The following is a 19,860-nucleotide window of genomic DNA, read 5'->3' as shown; positions in this document are numbered from 1 at the left end:
AAAGACCCAATGCAGCCAAAAATAAACAAATAAGTTAATTAATTTAATTTATTAAAAAAATTAAAAATTCTGCTCTGTAAAGACACTGTTAAGAGAGTGAAAAGATAAGCCACATATACTGGCAGAAAATATTTGCAAAAGACATTCGATAAAAGACTTGTATCCAAAATATACAAAGAACTCTTAAAACTCAACAAGAAAAAAAAAGTGGGCAAAGATCTGGACATCTCATCAAAGAAGATATACAAATGGTAAATAAGTATATAAAAAGATGCTCAACATCATATGTCTTTAGGAAATTGCAAATTAAAACAATGTGGTACCTCTACACAGTATTACAATGACTAAATCAAAAAAGCTGACAATACTAAGTGCTGACAAGGCTGTGGAGCAGCAGAGACTCTCATTCATTGCTGGTGGGAGTGTGAAATGATACAGCCATTTTGAAAGACAGTTTGGCAGCTTCTTAAAAAGCTAAACATAGTCTTACCATATGATCCAGCAATCACATTCCTAGGTATTTGCCCATTTTGAAAACTTATGTCCACAAAAAACCTGCACACAAATGTTTATAGCAGCTTTATTCATAATTCTTGAAAATTGGATGCAACAAAGATGTCCTTCAATAGGTGAATGGATTAACAAACTGTGGCATATCCATTCAGTAGACTTTTTTTCTTTTTTGAAACTTCATTTCTTTTTTTTCTTTATTTTATTTTATTTATTTACTTATTTTTGGCTGAGTTGGGTCTTCTTTGCTGCGCATGGGCTTTCTCTAGTTGCAGTGAGTGGGCACTACTCTTCATTGCAGTGCACGGGCTTCTCAGTGTGGTGGCTTCTCTTGCTGCAGAGAACAGGCTCTAGGTGTGTGAGCTTCAGTAGTTGTGGCATGTGGGCTCAATAGTTGTGGCTCACAGGCTTTAGAGCGCAGGTTCAGTAGTTGCAGTGCATGGGCTTAGTTGCTCTGCAGCATGTGGGACCTTCCCGGACCAGGGATTGAACCTGTGTTCCCTGCATTGACAGGCAGATTCTTAACCACTGTGCCACCAGGTTAAAGTCCATTCAGTGGACTTTTAATCATAGGTAAAAAGAAACGAGCTATCAAGCCACAAAAAAGACATGGAAGACCCTTAAATGCACATTGCTAAGTGAAAGAAGCCAGTCTGAAAAGGCTACATACTGGATGATTCCAACTATATGACATAGTGAACTTTAATGTAAACTATGGATTATCATTAATAATATGTTAATATTTGTTCATTAACAAATGTATACTAATGCAAGATACTAAAGGGAAAACAGTGTGTGTTTGAGGGGTATATGGGAATTCTCTATACTATCTGCTCAGTATTTCTGTAAATCTAGAACTGTTCCCAAAAAATCTACTAATTTTTAAAACTCCATAAATGTAGCTCATATTCGTGTCAATCACTAGCAGTCACATTAAGGGGCAGCATGTTGGAGAAGATTTAGTCAGAGGACGTGGGTCCTTGCCCAAGTGCTGTCATTTACTTGTGAGGCACCTTTGGAGGTGGCCCCAGCCCATCTAATTCTCATTTCCTCAACTCTAAATAGCGGTGCTGTGAGGAGCGTCAAGTGCAGGGCTTTGTAGCAGGAAAGCCTGTGTGACCCTGTATCCTGACTCCTTGCTTGAAAAGGAGCAGATGGGGGAGGGGTTGGGGAGGCTGTGTCTGTCTTTGGTAAGGTTTCCCTGATGGTCTTACCAAACACAACTCCTTCCACCTTATGGACGCCTCAGCCTGGGGATATTTGGGGACTGGCATGGTTTTTCCATGTTTACCCATCACTGCTGTCACTTCCCCAGGCAGCACAAGACAGAGGCTCTGGACCGGTTCCTGCTCTGTCCCTGATCCCTCTCTACCCCTCTGAGCCTTGGTTTCCTCCTCTGTGAGTGGGGCCATGGGAACAAGACCACACTCGGGGGGACTGTGAGCTTTCAGTGCACAAGGAGATTGGAAGACTCTTTTGTAATCTGGAAAGCATGCACACACATCAAAAATGACAATGGTGTTTTAAACAAAGTGAAAAAAAAAAGGAGCCAGGGTACACTTTCTAACTAAATCCTTACCACAATCCAAGGTGGATGTCATGGGCTTGTTTTAAAGGAAACGGCAGCTCCCAGAGCTGAAGTGACCCCCCGCTTAGGGCTCCCAGATGCGAGGTGCGGGGAACCAAACTCAGCCTGGCTCATGGCTCATGCTTTTCCCACAACCTCCAACCTGCTGCCACTGTTCCTGCAAGATCTGGGATGGTAAGCAACAAGCACAAGAGAAGGAGACAGCTGCATAAAAACGCATCCCAGCTTGTTTCCTTTGTCTCTTTGTTTGGGGGTGGGACAGACCATGGCGGAGCTCCTGTCCCCTCGCCCTGGAGGTGATGGACAGGATGATGGAGAGGCTGTGGGGGTGATCACACATCTCCAGGCGACACTCACCGAGGGGAAAGCCATTTCAGAAGGCACAGCCTGCGAGGCAGCAGCCCCAGATAAGTGTCTGTGCAGGGAGGGTGAGCTGGCATTTCTGCTGGCTCGCTTGCTTTTATTAAAAATAATTCTGACGCCGACTATTTTGTAAGTGCGTAGGGCACACATCCAGGGAGGCCCATCTGACTTTGAGATAATTTCAAGGCTGAAGAACGTCGCTCGTGTCAGACACGGCGCGAGGCACCGCGTGAAAACTGCCTCCCGTACCGTGGAGGGAGGGGGCCATCCATGTATATGTATAAGTGAGGCTTCGCTAAACCTTCCAAGTAAAAATACTTTTAAATATTTCAGTACGTCGTTAACCGCATACATTTCAGTTGGGGCTCATTCCAGCTGAGGGAAGTAGAAGAGGTAGATGATTTGCGTAAGTTGGCTGAGGAAATTTGGTGCGAGACAGTTATGGGACACAGACATCCACAGATGTCAGCTGATCGTCAGGGTCTGATCCCTTGTCCATCGCACGTGTTAGCTGACCACCTACTAGGTGCCAGGCACAGCACTAGGTTTTGTTAAGGCGGGAGCAGCTTGGCGCCATGGAGGTTAGTCTAGCTCAAGGGGCAGATGCCACACTCAGTCCACAGGGTTTAATTCACGCTGTGATGGGTGTTATCAAGGAGCAGGGCTGGATGCTGTTGGAGCCAATGGGAAGGGGGACCTGGCCCAGCCTTAGGGCAGATCCTTGAGAGGAGGACCTGGGCAGTGGTATGTGAGGGGAGGGGGCTTCAGGCAGAGGCAAGTGCCCCGAAGTGGCTGGCCACCTTGGCTGGAGCGGGTGAGTGTGGGGCTAGTGACGGGAGGGGTGGCTGTACAGGGGGAAGGGTCCTCACTCGCTCGCTCCCCTAGAGTTGGAGTCGTGAGGTCAGTGACTGCGGGCGGTTGATGGTAGGCTCTGGGTTGAGAGATGACGTAGGAGGAGGGCTAGAGGTGAGAGCAGATGCGTGGAGGAGCAGGGACTGTGGCGCACGGGGAGAGAAACTGGTCCTGGCTCTCCAGGCCGGGCAGCCCTGAAGCTGGCAGTGCTGCATCTCTTGCTAAAGGTCCCCAGCTTCACAGGATCCATACCGCCCCCACTTTCCCTGAGTTGACGCATGGATCCTCTTCCCAGCCAATCCCCCAACAGTGCTGTATAAGACAAAGGGGCAGGAGGGTGCGGACGGGGCAGCCAGGCACCGGACTGTTGACAGCAGCATCCCAGGCCAGAGGCAGGTGAAGGCCATCTTGGAGGGAAAGGAGGGGAGGGCCTGGCGCTCTGTCAGCTCCGAGGGAAAGTCTGTCGCTACCACATCTCATCTCTCTCACAGGCTGCGAGAGTCTCCAGGCAGACGTTTCTTCCTGTCTGTTCCCAGCACCTGCAGAGTGCCTGCCACGAGCAGGTGCCCAGGAAGCTTGTCCCGAGAGAGGGGCGCAGTCAGAGCCAGGAGATAGCAATAGAAGCAGCCCTGGCTTACTGAGAGTCTCCTACTCAGACCCTGCCCTGGGCACTTTCTGCTTTGTCCCATTTCATCCATATCAATGTTTTTTACGAGGTGGGCACCATTATGATCTGCACATTTCAGAAGATGAATGTGAGGTTCAGAGGAAGTTACATAACCGGCAGAGACTACATTGCTTGCAACTTACCAGGCTCAGACTTGAAGCCAGGTTTGTCTGATCCCAGAGCCCACAGATTTGGTTGTACTGCCAGTCAAACCCAGGCAGCCCCAAGAAGGCGGGCACGTAGTTCAGGAGTTCTTCAAGCACTGGAAGAAATGTTTCTTATTTTGGTCAAGGAGTCCACGGCACACAAGAGACATTAAACTATGCCAGCCTTTGATTTCCCTCTGCAAGCAAGGTGTGTCGCATATGTGCTCACATGGGTGGAGCAGGCGGGTGGGAAAGACTCTCCAATCCATTTTTTTCTTGCTTTGCAATCATGTTTCGGTTGCTTACTGGAGGGACCTCTAGCTTATATCTTAAAACAGCAAAACATCTGGCTGCGAAGTGAACAAAGCCGTTCTGAAGCCCCTAGATGCCGGTTGTGTGTTAGAGGGACCAGATACCTAGATGTTGGGCTCAGATGCTCCCTTTGGAAGTGAAATGTTTGTCTCTCATAGATGATGCCAGTGATACTGACTTTTATTGCCTAATCTTGATGCTGTCCTTGTCTCTCGCCACAGAGAAGCGAATTCCACTCTGGGAAGAGTTGAGAGCAAAGTCCCAATGATAAGGAGGTGTCCGTGAGCGCAACTTACATAACATAACTGCATCTTCACTAACAAATGTGTTTCTTCGTTTGGTTCAGGGCAATGAGGGGGCTACCACACCTCAGTTTTGCTGATGACACCCTTATTTAGACTGTGTTCTGCTAGAAATTCTAGAATTGGAAATTGAAATTTCTTTTTTTAAATGACAATGGACAATTACATTGGCCTGCTGGAGAGTGTGAGACTGCATATTACAAAATTCCACCAAGCTCCTAGGTAGTCATTGGCATTCTAACAGAGTGGAAGACAGTCTATTTAAGGAGTGATGGGCATGGGATGCAGATGAGGTGGAGAGAGGTGGGAAATGGGCTGGTTTTTAGGGGGGAGAGCCATGTATCAAATGCACGTGATTGTCGGTTCCTAGCATTTGCGTTGGGTCATAAGAGTGTATGGATGCTTATTCCATTATTAAAAACAACTAATTGAAAGAGCTAACTAAATACAGCAGGCTATACATGGACTGGGATGGAAGTCTTTCCTGAGCCAAAGATTATGATTAACCCAATTCTGTGCACCTGAGGTCTGATTAAGACAAGCAATCAATAACAAGCCTCTTTAAAAGGACGGTCTGAGATTTAGATTTCATAACAAGCATGCTTTTTGTTACTAGTTTTTTTTTTCTTTCTTTCTAATCTTTTTAAACACCATTTTTTCTTCTCCATTTCAACAGCAGGGTCTCCTCATGCAGGTCAGATAAAGGTTCATAAAGGCCTCAAGCATCAGGAATCTGGTTAACCCCCTTGGTGGGTACTAAAGTCTCATTAGGGCAGAAGGAAGGTCTGGGCTGGCTTCCAGAAAGGGAAGGTGCATTAGCACTTGGACACACTGGGGTTTGGGGCAGGGTGATGGTCTTATTCAAATGAGCTGGTGGTTTGCGCTGGACAGTAGGAAAGCAGAGGGAGACCTCTGTGGACTATCACTAGTATAAGCCATGGTTCTCACCCTCAGAACGTCCTGCTTTGGGGATGGGGGACGTTTTTTATATTGGCATTCGTCTGCTCATCGGACACTCACTGGGCACCGAGTGAGATGCTTTTTCATGCTCGGGGTGATGTACCAGGCCCTTGGGGATACAGAACGAGGAGTGGGCGCCTTTTCTGGGCCACACACCGTGCTAAGCACTTTCCTTGTGTTCTCTTCATCCTGACGGCCCCCTCCTTTGTTGTTTCCCCCACGGGAGCTCTGGCCACACCTTGTTACAACTGTCAAAGGTGCATCCTTTGCATTTGTGAGGCTGGAGACACTGGGTATGATGGGAGGGCCATGGATGAGCTCTGAAGGCAGACTGATCTAGGTTCAGATCCCAGGCTCCTCTCTGTAAGACCTGACGCGGTTGCTTAAATTCACCCCTTTGAGCCTCAGTTTTCTCATCTGTCAAATGGGAATAACCACCCTTATCTCACAGGACTGTGTGAGAGTTAAATGAAGCAACTCATAACAAGCATGTCTGATTTCTGTCACATAGTAAATGTTCAGGAAATAATCTCTATTATTTTTTTCCCTTGAGAATAGGGTCTGTAAAATAATTTATATTTCTGTAGGGCCCAGTACCCGGTAGTATGTTCATTTCCTGTTTGTTGAATGACTAAATGAATGAGTGAGTGAGTGGGGGCATGCCCTTTGAGACTGAGAACCCATGCTCTCCCCGTCTTCTGACTGCTTTCTTGCCAGCCCCCACAGCAGCTGTGGGGCAGGTAAATCTGCCCCCTGCTCACACAGCACCCACACCTCTGGCCAGGACATTGCTGGAACCAAGGGCCTGAGAATCCCCCAGCCCTGCACCATGCAGAGAAGGAAGGAGGACTCCCTGGTCTTTCTGCTGACATCTGCCAAGAGGAAGAGGCACGACTCAATCACAAATGTCTTCTTTGACATCCAGTAGCTTCCTGAATGGTCCTGAGCACGTGACTGGCTTCGGAAGCTCCTTCTCCTTGAGAATCAGAGGTGCTGGAGTGGCCTTCTCAGGAGGGCCCTGGGCCCAGCCTGCACCAGCTGAGACAGCAGTGGCCCCTGAGACCATGGGCACAGACGGGCTTCTCATCTCTGGCTTTAATGCCCCGCCCCCACTGCCTATACGCCCCCCCACACCGCCCCGGACCCTTTTATTTCCTTTTAAAGAGTGATGGAAAGAGAAGTATAAGCTCCAAGGATGAAGGAAGGGGAGACAGCTGTGTGAACCAGGCACCACCTCCCACTCCAGTTCTGTCTTCCCTGTGCTCTGTGAGTTGACCTTTCAACTCCCTGCCTCACAAGCCCCGCCCCCTCCCCTGTCACTCAAATGAACAAGCACTGCTCAGAGTGGCCCTGGGCTGGGGGACAGCGTCCTGGGCCAGGTAGGAGGCTTGAGTTCAAATCTGGCTTCTGCTACTCACTGGCTATGGGATTTCAGACAAGTCGCTTTTGCTCTTGGAACTTCAGGATCCTCCTCTGTAAGATGGGACCTGATTACCCATCTCGAAGGCCTGCTGTGAGAACTAGCAGCGATATTTGCACGTCAGAAGTGATCTCAAAATTGCAGCTACTCTTAACGATTGTTACTTCACACACTCAGGGGCTGAGCCGGGGCAGAAAGGCCTGGAAGATCCCAGCCCCAGATTCGCGCATCTGTATGTTCTAAAAATAAGTAGTTTTCTCATCTCCTTAGCTTGGTCAGCAGACGGAGAAACCCTGCAGACCCCAGAAAACCTCACCCGAGCCTGTATTGTTGGCAGCCCCTGTGGATTCCACTTACAGGGAGCAATTTAAGAGGCAAACAAAACATGAAAAGCTACTCAGAATTAACAATGGGCCAGATGGTAATGCTAGTTTGAAGCAATAAAACATGATAAATAGCTTCCTGCTGCTACTCCTGATCAATTTCAATATTTAATAATTCCACTGCCACCCCCACCCCCTCATCTGGCCCCCTCCACAGGCTCCTGCAGTGATGCCCCGCATTCGGCTCACAGAGCAAACACGTCTTCACTTTCCGGAGGCGTCAGCAGAAAGCGGGCGGCTCGACTGTCACATGAGCGCCCTCCGTCCTCGAGATGATAATTCATCTGCCTGCTTGTACGACGCCCCATCTCCAGCCTGTCCTGGTTGCCAGGGAAGGCTGGAAGGGAGCTCCGGCGGCGGCGATGCCCTAGGAGCACGCATCTTGTTGAATCAATGGGTATTAGTATCCCCTGAGTTTTGCTTTGGAATTTAAGAAAGGGGAGCAGTAGGGAGCTGGGTGGGTATCTTACTCCGGGCCCAATAGCAGGAGAAAGCAACCAGAAAGGAAGGGTGGCAGCTTGGTGTGAAAGCCTTACCCACCAACCGAGCCTCTGAGCCCTGATTTGCTTCTCCGTACGATGGAGATGATCACGTCTACCTCCAGGAGGATGCTGGCCCGTGCTGCACGTGTCAAGTGCCAGGCAGCATGCTCAGCATGTGGGAAACGCCCGACAACTGGCAGCTGGAAGTATCATTATTAAATGTGAAGCCAATTAGCAAACGATGCCTAAGTACCAGCGCCTGCAGGAAGGGCTGCAGGTCCCCGTGGTCAGGGAGCTGTAGCCCAGGGCAGACCAGGGGTGTGGGGCAGGATCTGGCAGGGAGCGCCCCGCTCAGGATTCTCCCCAGGTGGAGCCCACGGATAAGATGAACTGTCTGCGAGGGCCCCACAGGCTTTCAGACCCTCTGACACAGGGCACCTCAGAGAACAGGTGTTGCTGGAGCCGTTTACAGAGGAGGAAATGGACAGGACGAGGTGAAATGGCTTCTCAAGCTTCCATTGTAGGAAGTGGCATTGTTACTTCTAAGCTGAGTCTCCCAACCCCCCGATTTCACGTCCTTGCCACCCGATCGCAGGAGAAAACTGCCCCCTGAGGCGCCCCCTCCGCGCGTGTCCCCTTTGCAAGGTGGCAGCCGAGTGGTGGGTGGCCCCCTTGCCATCACCTGAGCTGCAGTTTACTCAGCTGTGAAATGCGAATGGTAATACCTACTGCCCTGGTTCACAGGGATGTTTAATGAGGGAATATGCATGAGAGCCTGCTGTAATTTTGTGATGAGCTGTACAAATGTCAGGCATGGTTATTATGGCTTTTTAGAAAAACCCCCTCTGGGAGGGAAAAGATCAGAAATTCATCCACCAAAGGTGGATTCATCAGCCCCAATTCCCCTAAGGGATTAAGATCAAGCTCTTCTGTGTGGCATTCAAGGCCTCAACAGCTTCTGCAACCCCATCTCTGCCTCTTCTCCCTTCCCTCCTTACTGCAGACCCTCCAGGCTACTTGGGGTGACCTGAGGCTTTCACCTGTGTCTCTGCCTAGGCCAGGCAACACCCCTGCAAGAGGGGTCTGTCCCACCCTGTCCCTCAGCTGGCCCCACTCAGTCTTCTGCAAGAAGTCTGCCTTGGGCCCCCCTTGCTCATGAGCTCCTCTGCTGGGTTTCCTGACAGGCTCTCTGTGCTTCCCTCCATCCTAGCACGCGTCACACTAGCTACTGTCGTGTTCTCAGCCGCCTCCCAGCTCTACAGCTGGTTAGTACCTCCTGGGCCTGAACCAAGTGCTGTTCATTCCAATCTACCCGGGGCCTGGCCCAGCTTATGCCCAGGAAATGCGTGCTGAGGGATGAACCAACCAACGAATAAGTGAATGTTTCCAATATAAATGGAATCAAAGCCTTGGGCAAAGGATTCCATTGGTGGAATTAGGATTTGGGTGGGCACAGCCTTGGGAGCAGAATTCAAACTCAGCTCCCTCCCTCCAGTGATGTCTGGAGCTGATAGTATAAGCGAGCCTTCCCAGGACAGACCCCACCCCCAAGCCCACATCCTCTGCCTGCTTTTTTTGTGTGTGTGTGTGCAGAGCTCCTTTTTTTTTTTTATGCTCTTTATTGGAATATAATTGCTTTACAGTCTTGTATCAGCTTTTGAGGTACACCAAAGTGAATCAGCTGTATTTATACATATATCCCCATATCCCCTCCCTCCTGTGACTCCCTCCCACTCTCCCTGTCCTGGCCCTCTAAGGCATCACCCATCATCGAGTTGATCTCCCTTTGTGATACAGCAACTTCCCACTAGCTATCTATTTTACAGTTGGTAGTGTACATATGGCTATGCTACTCTCTCACTTCATCCCAGCTCCCCCTTCGCCCCCTACTCCCCCAACCCCGTGTCCTCCAGTCCATTCTCTGCATCTGCATCCTTATTCTTGCCCTGTCACTGGGTTCATCAGTACCATTTTTTTTTTTAGATTCTGTATATATGAGTTAGCATATGGTATTTGTTTTTCTCTTTCTGGCTTACTTCACTCTGTATGACAGACTCTAGGCCTATCTACCTTATTACATATAGCTCCATTTCATTCCTTTTTATGGCTGAGTAATATTCCGTTGTATATATGTGCCACATCTTCTTTATTCATTCATCTGTTGAAGGGTGTTTAGGTTGCTTCCATGTCCTGGCTATTGTAAATAGTGCTGCAATGAACATTATGGTACATGTTTCTTTTTGGATTATGGTTTTCTCTGGGTATATGCCCAGGAGTGGGATCACTGGATCATACGGTAGTTCTATTTTTAGTTTTTTAAGGAAACTCCAAACTGTTTTCCATAGTCTCTGCCTGCTTTTTGTTTGTAGAAAAACTTTAGCTACCTAGGCCTTCCCCAAGTTTCAAAGAATTTAATCAGAGAAGTGAGAAACACAGAAATAAAGAAAAATAGCCAAGGAAGACAAAATAATAATAGTTTAGTCATTAAACAAAGTCAAGGACCTTTAGTTCCTCTTCAGGGGCTATAGATACTATTCTGAGCCAAGTCCTTGGAGCTATTTTGCAGATACTGAAACCCCCACCAGGTGGAAGAAGTTAGCTGCATGCTGCCCACAAGCATGTAGACCCCACGTCAGATGGGTTGGAACCAGAAGGTTGATGATGTTGACTCCCGGTTACCTCACCACTAACCAATCAGAAGAATCTTCACAAGCTGATCACGCACCCCACGACACCCCTCCTTGACCCGGCTTTTAAAAACCTTTCCCTGAAAGCCATTGGGGAGCTCGGGTCTTTTGAGCTGCATGGACTCCTTGCTTGGCCCTGCAGTAAACGCTGCCCCTTCCTTCATCACAACCCCGAGTCAGTAGATTGGCTTTACTGCACAGGTGAACAGACTTAAGTTTGGTTCGGTAACAACAGAATGAACTTTCTCCTTTCCCCACCTTGACCCTTAACAAGAAGAAACAGAAAATGTACCACCCATCCCTGTCTGTCCTCCCGCAGGACACGGCAGAAGCCAGTCTTCAGGTACCTGAATCCCGCTGGTCCATGGTCATGGAGTTCCATCTCCTCGTGATGTCAATGTAGAGGATGTCCACGGCGGCCATGGACAAGCTGCTGTTGCTGAGCTTGCAGTTCCTGCCAAAGACGGAAAGGGACACATCACTGCCAGACCCTACCCGTCCTGTCCCGTCTGGCCTCCATGCCTTTGCCTGGGCTGTGTTCCCCGCCTGGAAGGCACTCTCTCTCCGCAGTTGGAACTAGTGAAGGGTGCATAGCAGGGAACCATGGGAGAGGAGGCTGAAAATGTAAGTTGAAGTCAGATCCTGTGGGTTCCTGTGATGTGGTTCACTGGGGCTCTAAAGGGCCGGGAAGGGGAGGGACTTTAGGATGGCAAGTCTTGAGCTGAACCTGGCTCTGCCGCTTGGACGCAGATGGCCCTGATGAAACTATTTCCCCTTCTAGAGCCTCAGGTTCCTGACCTATTAAACAGGCAGTCTTTATTACAGTCACTGTGGTCTGGAAAAGTGGGCAGGCATGCTGAAAAGAGCATGATTTGGACATCAGACAGGCCAGGATTAAAATCCCAGCCCTGCTGCTTTTTTCTAGCTGTGTGGCTGTGGACAAATTACTTAAATCTTTGGTGCCTCTATTTGCTCTATTAAATGAAGATAATAACACCCGCCCACACGGCTGCTGTGAAGAGGAGATGAGGTAGTGTATCCCAGGGGCCTGGCACCTGGTTGGGCCACAACTGTTGGTTCCCTTCCTAATCTCTACTTTCCCTCTTCCAAAGCTAGCACCATCTCAGCCCCGTTAGAGGCTGCCTCAGGCTGACCTTTCAGTGAGGGGCCCTGTCCATTCTGGAGAAATGGGGCCCACCAGCCAGAGTGTCTGTGTACAAGAACTTGGGCTCTCTGTTCAGAATGGACACAGCTCTCGGCTGGTCCAGAGGCACCGCCCTTCTGCACCAGATCGTGCTGGGAGGCGAGTCCCAACATGGGCTGGATTTGCCCTGTGAGTCCTGAAAGCTGCACCTCGGAGCCAGCTGTCCATCTGGCTGAACTACAGTTCACGCTGCTTTCAACTTCCCCAATTTGTCCACATCCATCGCCCCGGCTAATGATAAAGTGGTTCTTTGGTTTCCCATTTGTCATCGTCCCTTGTGTGAATCGTCCCTGAGAGCTCGGTGAATAGAACCCGAGAGGCCAGGGGTTGATTGGCAAGCAGGATTTGGGCATTCCAGGGGCCCTTCTCCAAACCCATGCACACCCCTGACGTGCACACGTGTGCCCAGCTCGGTGCCCAGACGAGGTTGGTGCTGCTTACGTCCCAGGACTCACCCTCTCTCCCTCCCACCCTCCTTCCCTTCCTTCCCTGCCTGTATTCCTCAGGCCATCAATTCACATCCTGCTTCCTCCCGGGCTCCGGCTCCGTATTTCAATCACACGTCACCGTGGCAGACTTCAAAGCACATCAGTGCACAGTTATTGAGCCCTGGTAACAACATGTCAGTGGACGTAGAGCTTTTCACGTCACCTGTCACCGAGATGGCTATCTCTATTGGGTCCCACTGGGGACCCGCTCCGGTCTCTCCCAAGGTATTCTAACAACCCACACTGTTCATTTCCAAAGCTTCGTTAGGAGAGGCTACGGGTTTTCTCTAATTATTGTATCCGTGTCCTCTGCACTGCTGGTTCCCCACAGCACGAGAGCTCTGCCTGGCTTGCTCTGTGGGTTAATGGAGTATAAAAACGGAAACCAAACTGACCACTGGCATATAGTTATTTTTTTCCTGACAGGTAGAAAATAGAAGTGTCAAAGCTTTAGTAGGAGCCGTAATTTACCAAAGAGGATTCTCCATTTATCCCTTTTCCAAGGTAACTTATCCTCCCTAGTGATACCTGCAAATACAGTTGATGGGAACATCTGCTACCGGTACAGGGGAAGGAGGGCTCCACGCTTCCTGCAGGAGACAGGAAATGCTTTACAAGAATTGTGAGTCTGTAGGTACTTCTTGGGCACCATCTGTGTGCCAGGCCCTTTCCTGCTCGTTAGCTCTCGGGATCTTTACAGCCACTTTAAGAGGGAGGTGTTCTTAGGCCCATTTCAATGATGGGCAAGCCGAGACTTCAGAGGGGGCAGGAATTCCCAGATCACACAGCTGGGATTCATATCCAGGCCTCCCCTGGAGGATAGAGTAGTGGACTTGGGGACTTCGGGGAGTAGCGGGGAGGTGGCCCAGCCCAGAGCTGCGTGAAGGAAGAACCCAAGATTCAAGAGACAAAGTTTCTTAGCTCAGAAAGGCTGGAGCCTCTAGAGAGGCCCCGTTGGAAAACTTTGGGAGATAAGGCTGGGGGTAAGACAACCAGGGTCACTTGGAGACAGGTTTTCCTAGGTTTATCTCCGTGATCAACAAACATTCACGATGGACTCAAACAGGGGATGTCTCCAAGGGTTAAGACTTTGGAATGAACTTTTCATCCATCCATCCACTCAATATGGAATTTGTTTCGTGTGCACTATGTGTAAGTGGTATTCTGGGCCCAGTGAGTGATGCAGAGTTGGGATCCAGATTAGTCCTGGATGCAGCTCTCGGAGGGTGGAAGTGATCTCAGAGTCTGGGGTAAAAACATGAGGCCTTGGTAGCTCTTAATCATTTGAACAGTTTCCCCTTATGCCCTGGGATGCAGTTCTTCAAATGATGGATGAGTGGTAGGATAAATTCTTCAGTGGAAGACAAGTCCAAGAAACATGGTAACACGAGAAGCCAGAAAGATTCCGAAGAAAGGATAGGCTAGAAATGTACATGGAAAAAATGAGCTTCGGAGTCAAATGAACATGAGTTTGAATCTCAACTCTGCTACGTGACCTTGAGCAGGTCACTGACACTCTCTGCATCTAAATGTCCTTATTTGTAGGAGGATAAGGCGACTGGCCATATAAAGCTGTTTTAAGGACTAGCTCAGCGCCTGGCACATACGACAGCTCCCAGCCTTCCTCCATGCTGTGGAACCAGTCTGAAGAAAGGTTTGGGTTTTTTGGTTTTGCTTTTTTTTCAGAATCAGAAGAATATGGGCACACAGAATGGGAGAGAATCACAAATCATTCAAGTTCATTAGGAGTCTAAGATTAGAAAGGTTTGAAATTATCATCCCCATTTCCTCTCAACAACTACTGACATCTCATGGGAAATTTAGAAACCAACTTTTTCCACTCCATAAAATCCTATTTATAGAATTTCTTTCGTGTTCATCCTTCTCTGCGAAAGAAAAGAAGCTTATTTTTCCTGGAGAGGTTTCTATAAGGTGAAAGCTAACAAATAATCAATATTTGTTTAAAAAAGAAAAAAAACCCCCACTATCTAAACATTGGCTGGGGGTAGTGAGGTGGTGGTGGGGGGAGGGGTGGGGGGAGGAAAAGACAACTTTGGTTTATAATGTATCTATTTTTAAAGGCTATTGATATCCCAGGCATAAAAAGCTCATTACTGGAAAGAGATCATCAGAGAACAGGGGAATTTGCAAAGTCACTGAGGAGTTAATGACAGAGGGGGAGGCAGGGCCCCTGACACTTCTATTCCAGAACATTCTGCACCATGCCCCCTCGCAGAGAATGACACCCCCTACAGCTACCCGCTATGAAGCATATTAATATCTCCTTACGAGAAAAGGGAGTGGAAGGGGGAAAAAAGGCAAGAGAGAAAACTGTTCTCTAATTTAGAAGGAGACCAGGATTAGAAACCACAGAGGAGATGAGTGGGGATCTCCAAGCGGAACGGCCCGGCTCTAAGCAAACACTTGAGGTGCGGAGAAGCGGCCTCCATTTTCCAGAAATAAACTCCGGTTTTGGCAAAGCCTTTCATCGTCAGGCTGTGGAAATGGAAAATGCAGCATATGCCAGTTGATGTCAAATTCTGATGTAGGATGCGTTTGGAAAACGTGTTCTTAGTGAATTACACAGAAAGCCCCCGCCCCCCACCCCGCCATCGCCCCGAATTAGGAATCTGATGGAAGGAAAAGAAGACAAATGCATTTCCCTCAGAGAAAGCATCAACCTGAAGAAGCAGATCATCTCTCCCTCAGAGAAAGAGAGGTCTCCACACCTCAGCCATTATTATGAAATTTTAAAAAAAGAAAGAGAAAAGAGGTGCTTAATTCATGGCATTACGTGCGGCTATTATGTGCCTCCTGAGGAAATGACACGACAAGCTGGTTAGATAGAGTTGGGTCCAGACAAGAGGACGACAGTTCATTATTTCTCATTTCTTGGTGGAAAAGAAAAATAGAATATGGCCTGACTGGCATTAGCATAATTCACTCCTAAAACTGCTGATCTATGCAGCACATTATGAGAGATGGTCACTGAAAATAAATTCATTCGGAATGTTTATTATTTTGTTCCCTCCAGTTCTCTTCAAGGAACTTGGAGAGAAAGAGTGGGTGGGACAGATGAAAGCCAAGTTCAACTTCTGCCGTTTGCGTGGGAGCTCAGAAGGGAGGCTCTCTAGCCAGCAAATAAGTCTCTGGCACAGTGCTCCAGAGAAGGGCACTCGGTTCGATTTAACATATGGCATAAATATTATTCATTCGTAATGAAGCAAAATTTAAACCGAAGTGGAAAGGAGAGCGAGCGTAGTTGTTAGCAAGAGAAAACGCTTGCTGTTAAATTCAGCTGGCAAGACAGAACACATTCAGATAGATATCTGAAAGCAGAGACGCTCATCTTTTACAACAAAGTTTCTGTTGGGATGTCTTGGTACATTTTCAATGGAGAAATCTATTAACAGTTGTGCAATGTTTTCTCCATTTCTTCCTGCATCCTTAATAACTCAGGACACGCGCTGGGTGGGCGCAGGGGGAGGGGAGAGGGGCTGGCTGTCAGTCCTTCTGCTCCGGCTGCCCCCTCCCCATCTGAAGACATTGTTGCTGGTCACCGTCACCATGGCTCCCACTACCAGTACTTGGGCCACAGATTGGGAATGACGGCTGCAGGACCTAATAGTTGCTAGCAACACAAAAATGGGTTTTTCATTCAAACGCTCTTAATTATAGAGAACAAAGGGATGGAAAAATCATAAAGCCTCTCACAGAGAGACAGATTTGTAGCAATATTTTTGACATCATCCAGTTCCAATCTGAGTGCATTTTAAGAATCTTCTTGGCTAGAACCGTTCTCAATTCTTTTCAGGAATTTTCTTTTCAAGATTGTATATGAACATAGCAGTCCTCTTAATATGTACCTCAGCCTCTCACACCAGAGGTCACACACCTGTGCACTCTACGGGCTGTCACGCTTTGAAGGAACCCCAAATTATTTTCTGAATCACCAACATTCAGTATATACATGCATTGAGGTTTTACATAAAAATCAGTATTTCTAGCTTCTCTTGAAAAATCGAAACCTCTGGTGAGACTAGCCCAGCAACAGCTTTTCTTTTTGCCACAGCCCCGCACTCCTCATTTTCCTAGACCCCAACCACTGGTTTGTTTATCCTTCCTGCCTGTACCCTCCCCACCCCACCCCCAGACAATTGAGATTGTGATTCTTTGGTACATAATTTTTTCCAATCTCGCCCTCTCGCTTCTGTTTTAGCAGAATTGTATTAAGAATTAAAAGGAAGCATCTAACCGAGGTCCTTTGCTCTTCCTTCCTTCTTCCTTTTTGCTGCCTGGAACTTGAACATGATGGCTGGATTTTGAGCAGCCATCTTGTGACCTTAAGGCAACCCTGAAGCTTGAAGCACACACTCAGGATGGGTGAGCAGAAAGACAGAAATTGGGGAGTTGATCACATTGCAGAGTCATTAACCAGCCCCAGCCCTAAAAGCCCAGCTGCCAAACTTCCTGTTATATGAGAGAAAATCAATCTCACTATTTAACCCAGTTATAGATGGGTTTTTTATTCCTACTAGTCAAATGCAATTCCTAATTGAGTCAAAGGGTATCACGTTAGGTAGTTTTCTCAGGGAAATAACAATACATGCCTGTTGATTTCCTTAAAAATTCCCTCTACTCATGGAAATAATAACCACAAGACTCCTATTTCACAAACAGCTCCTGTAAACTAGGCAGTGGGTCAGATCCTTTATGCTATACTACATCCAACCTCATGACAACCCTGCAAGGCAGGAGAGATTATTCCCATTTTACAGATGAGGGAAATGAGACTCAGAGAAGATAAGGGATTTGCCCAAAGCCACATAGCTATTAAGTAACGTGCTTGGCTCTGAAGCCAAACCCCAAAGCTTGTGCTCTTTCCACTGGGTTTTCTTTTCCCCTGAAACTAACACAAAGCCCTTCTCAAAATCACTGTGCAAATATGACTTCAGGTTTCCTGAGATGGCAAAAATTCCTATTGATACTTCTGAATGCTACCCTATCAGGAGTATCAGAGGGCTAGAGTTAGAATTTATAAAATTGAGAAAAGCATATGACAAAATGATTTCCAATTTGAGACTCCTAATTATTCGCTTTCATGAATAAAACCATAGAGAGGGTGACTGTGAGTTGCCAGATAGAAATATTAAAACTAATGATGAGAAAAACAACAACATGGAACACGGGCAGTTAGTTTCTCTGAGGTGTATAACATACAATCCTAGGGTATTGGTAGCTTCATCCCCATTTTATAGGACCATTGAGGTTCAGAGACCATCATTAACTTACCTAAGGTCACACAGCTAGTAAGTGCTCCTGTACTGCCCCAAAGCATCCCAGAGGGGAGAGGCAAGTTAATGAATAATCTCAGGAGATTAAGTGGCAATGGCTTATTTTGCAGGCTGTGGCAAAAACACAATTTCTTTGTCTCATGTTTTACCTTTAAAATTCCTGCAAATTTTGTATTATACTCTATAATATAACCACATTATTTTTATATTAGAACAAACGTATTAAATGTTTCTCAACTGAATTATTTAACTTTTCTCTCCTGAAATGGGCACTTTGGAAAGATGTGCCTTGGTTCTTTGCTGTGGCTTTGTAAACGCTCAGCACTCAGCCATGTACCACTGGGAGAACATCCCAGTTTAAGAAGCATGAGGTCTATCTGGGTCCAAGGGGCAATTATTCACGTATGGTCTCAGGACATAGCTCAAGGTAGCACAGAATTGTCTTTTAACCACAGGCATAAGGGTGTGAAGGCTATCACATCTGTAAAATTTATTAATTCATTCAACAAACCAGAGTCTACAACGTGCCAGGCCCAGTGCCAGCTGCTGGGCCAATCCAACCCTAAGTGGGGCCTAACCTGGCATCACAGATTCTCCCAGGCTCAAGCAGGGAGATGGGATCAGCCGGATGTGGATTCTGCCCGAATCCCAAGCCAGAGAGGGCTGGTCTCACTGACCTTATGAAGGTGCGGAAGCCTGTTGGTCCCAACTTCATGGTCCCCTTGATTCCCAGGAACCGGATAAACAGGTTTGCCATCCTGTCCACCAGGCGCAGGTAGTTGAACTGCTTTGCATACTTGGGGAACACCTGCTTGAGGCAGATGGAGGGCAGGTGGGCTTCAGGATTGGCGCTGCCGGCCGAGGCGCTGACCAGATCGCTGTCAGAAGGATCTTCCTTTGAGGCTAATGGCTTCCCAAGCTGCTGAGACCTGCAGCACACAAGGAATTAATGATAGAACCAACATCTAGAGCGGGCTTTACAGCACACAGAGCCTTTTCCCTTGCAAATTCTCCTTTCCTTTTGATTTACAGCAACCTGGGGAGTGTGGTGGCATTATTACTATTTTTAATGTACAAACCATAGAACTGAGCTCAAAGACGTGACCTGCTCAAGCTCACATGGCTAGAGCGTGGCAAAGCTAGAACTTGAACCCAGGACAGAGCCGGGACTAGAGACTTACGCTTCCTCCATTCTACTATCCTGGTTTCCAAATATGGACAATCTCCTTTCCTGTACTCATGATTCAAGAGAATACTCTATTATGAAGCAGTCTGGGTTTGATTTCAAACTCCTACTTATGGGTAGTAATTGAATAATTAAGAAATATAAAAATCTCATTGAGGGCTGGCAAGAAGCCACAGACACGGTTCAATGAACAATTTGCAAAGATACATCAGTTACCCAATTCTAGGAATAGGCACAATTACATTTTCTGGCTTAACTATTTTCTTATTTGGAACTCATACAAAAAAAAAAAAAAGATCACAGTGTTGTGATTCCTTAGTCTGGATATTTTATTCTGAAAGTATCCTGATACTTGAGAAAGTTCAAAGTCATTAGCTCTCAGATGTGCACCTCTAGCTGGAATGTTCTTCTCACCTCCGGACCCACAGATTCAGCTATCTACCTAGTCACCCTCCGGGATGGCCCCCGGGCATTTCACATGGACAGGACCATTTCCCCTTACCCCAAATCCGCACTCCCTGTCACCACCACCTGTCAGTGACCCAAGCAGGAAGCATCAGAATGAAGGCCAACCCTTCCTTCTCCCTCTGCCTCCACAGCGTTCTCAGAGTTCCCTGGAAGCCGCTCCACTCTCCCCCACTGCCCTGGCCTTGTCCATTCCCTCCTGGACTCTAGCCACGGGGCTTCCCTCCTCTGGACTTTCCCATTCACCGATCCATCCTCCACACGGCCCCCGAGGTGCCCTTTTAAAGCAGACCTGGCTGAGATGTCCACTTCCTACAGCCTCTTTGTGGTTCCTGAGCACCTACGTGATGAAGTCCATATTCCTCCCTCTGGCACGCAAGGCCCTTCCCGATTTCCTCTCTGCCCTCCTTGTTTCTTGTCACCGCCTTAGACACACTTTCGAGGTCTTGACTGCCGCCTGCTGCCCCAGCCTGCTGCCTGCTGGCCTGGCCTGAACGCGGAGACTCGTGTTTGCTGGACGCGCAGCTCCCTTCCATAGTTAGTGCCCGTCT

The 19,860-nt window shown here is 47.9% G+C and overlaps 1 protein-coding gene across 2 annotated transcripts in view; it reads right to left on the bottom strand.

The window, feature by feature from the left end:
• Positions 1-19,860, bottom strand: part of TTLL11 (tubulin tyrosine ligase like 11) — a 248,426-nt gene that overhangs the window by 27,291 nt on the left and 201,275 nt on the right. For both annotated transcript variants that reach the window (XM_057722136.1, XM_057722137.1), the window contains 2 exons: positions 18,336-18,587; positions 11,020-11,126 (listed from right to left, as the gene is read on the bottom strand). In XM_057722136.1, the coding sequence (XP_057578119.1) occupies positions 11,020-11,126; positions 18,336-18,587 (359 nt within the window). The remainder of the gene's footprint in view (positions 1-11,019; positions 11,127-18,335; positions 18,588-19,860) is intronic.

Source organism: Hippopotamus amphibius, chromosome 2 (assembly GCF_030028045.1).
Source record: "Hippopotamus amphibius kiboko isolate mHipAmp2 chromosome 2, mHipAmp2.hap2, whole genome shotgun sequence".
Classification (NCBI taxonomy): Eukaryota; Metazoa; Chordata; class Mammalia; order Artiodactyla; family Hippopotamidae; genus Hippopotamus; species Hippopotamus amphibius.
Note: the sequence above shows the minus strand (reverse complement) of the source record. Positions and strands in the feature narration are given on the sequence as shown.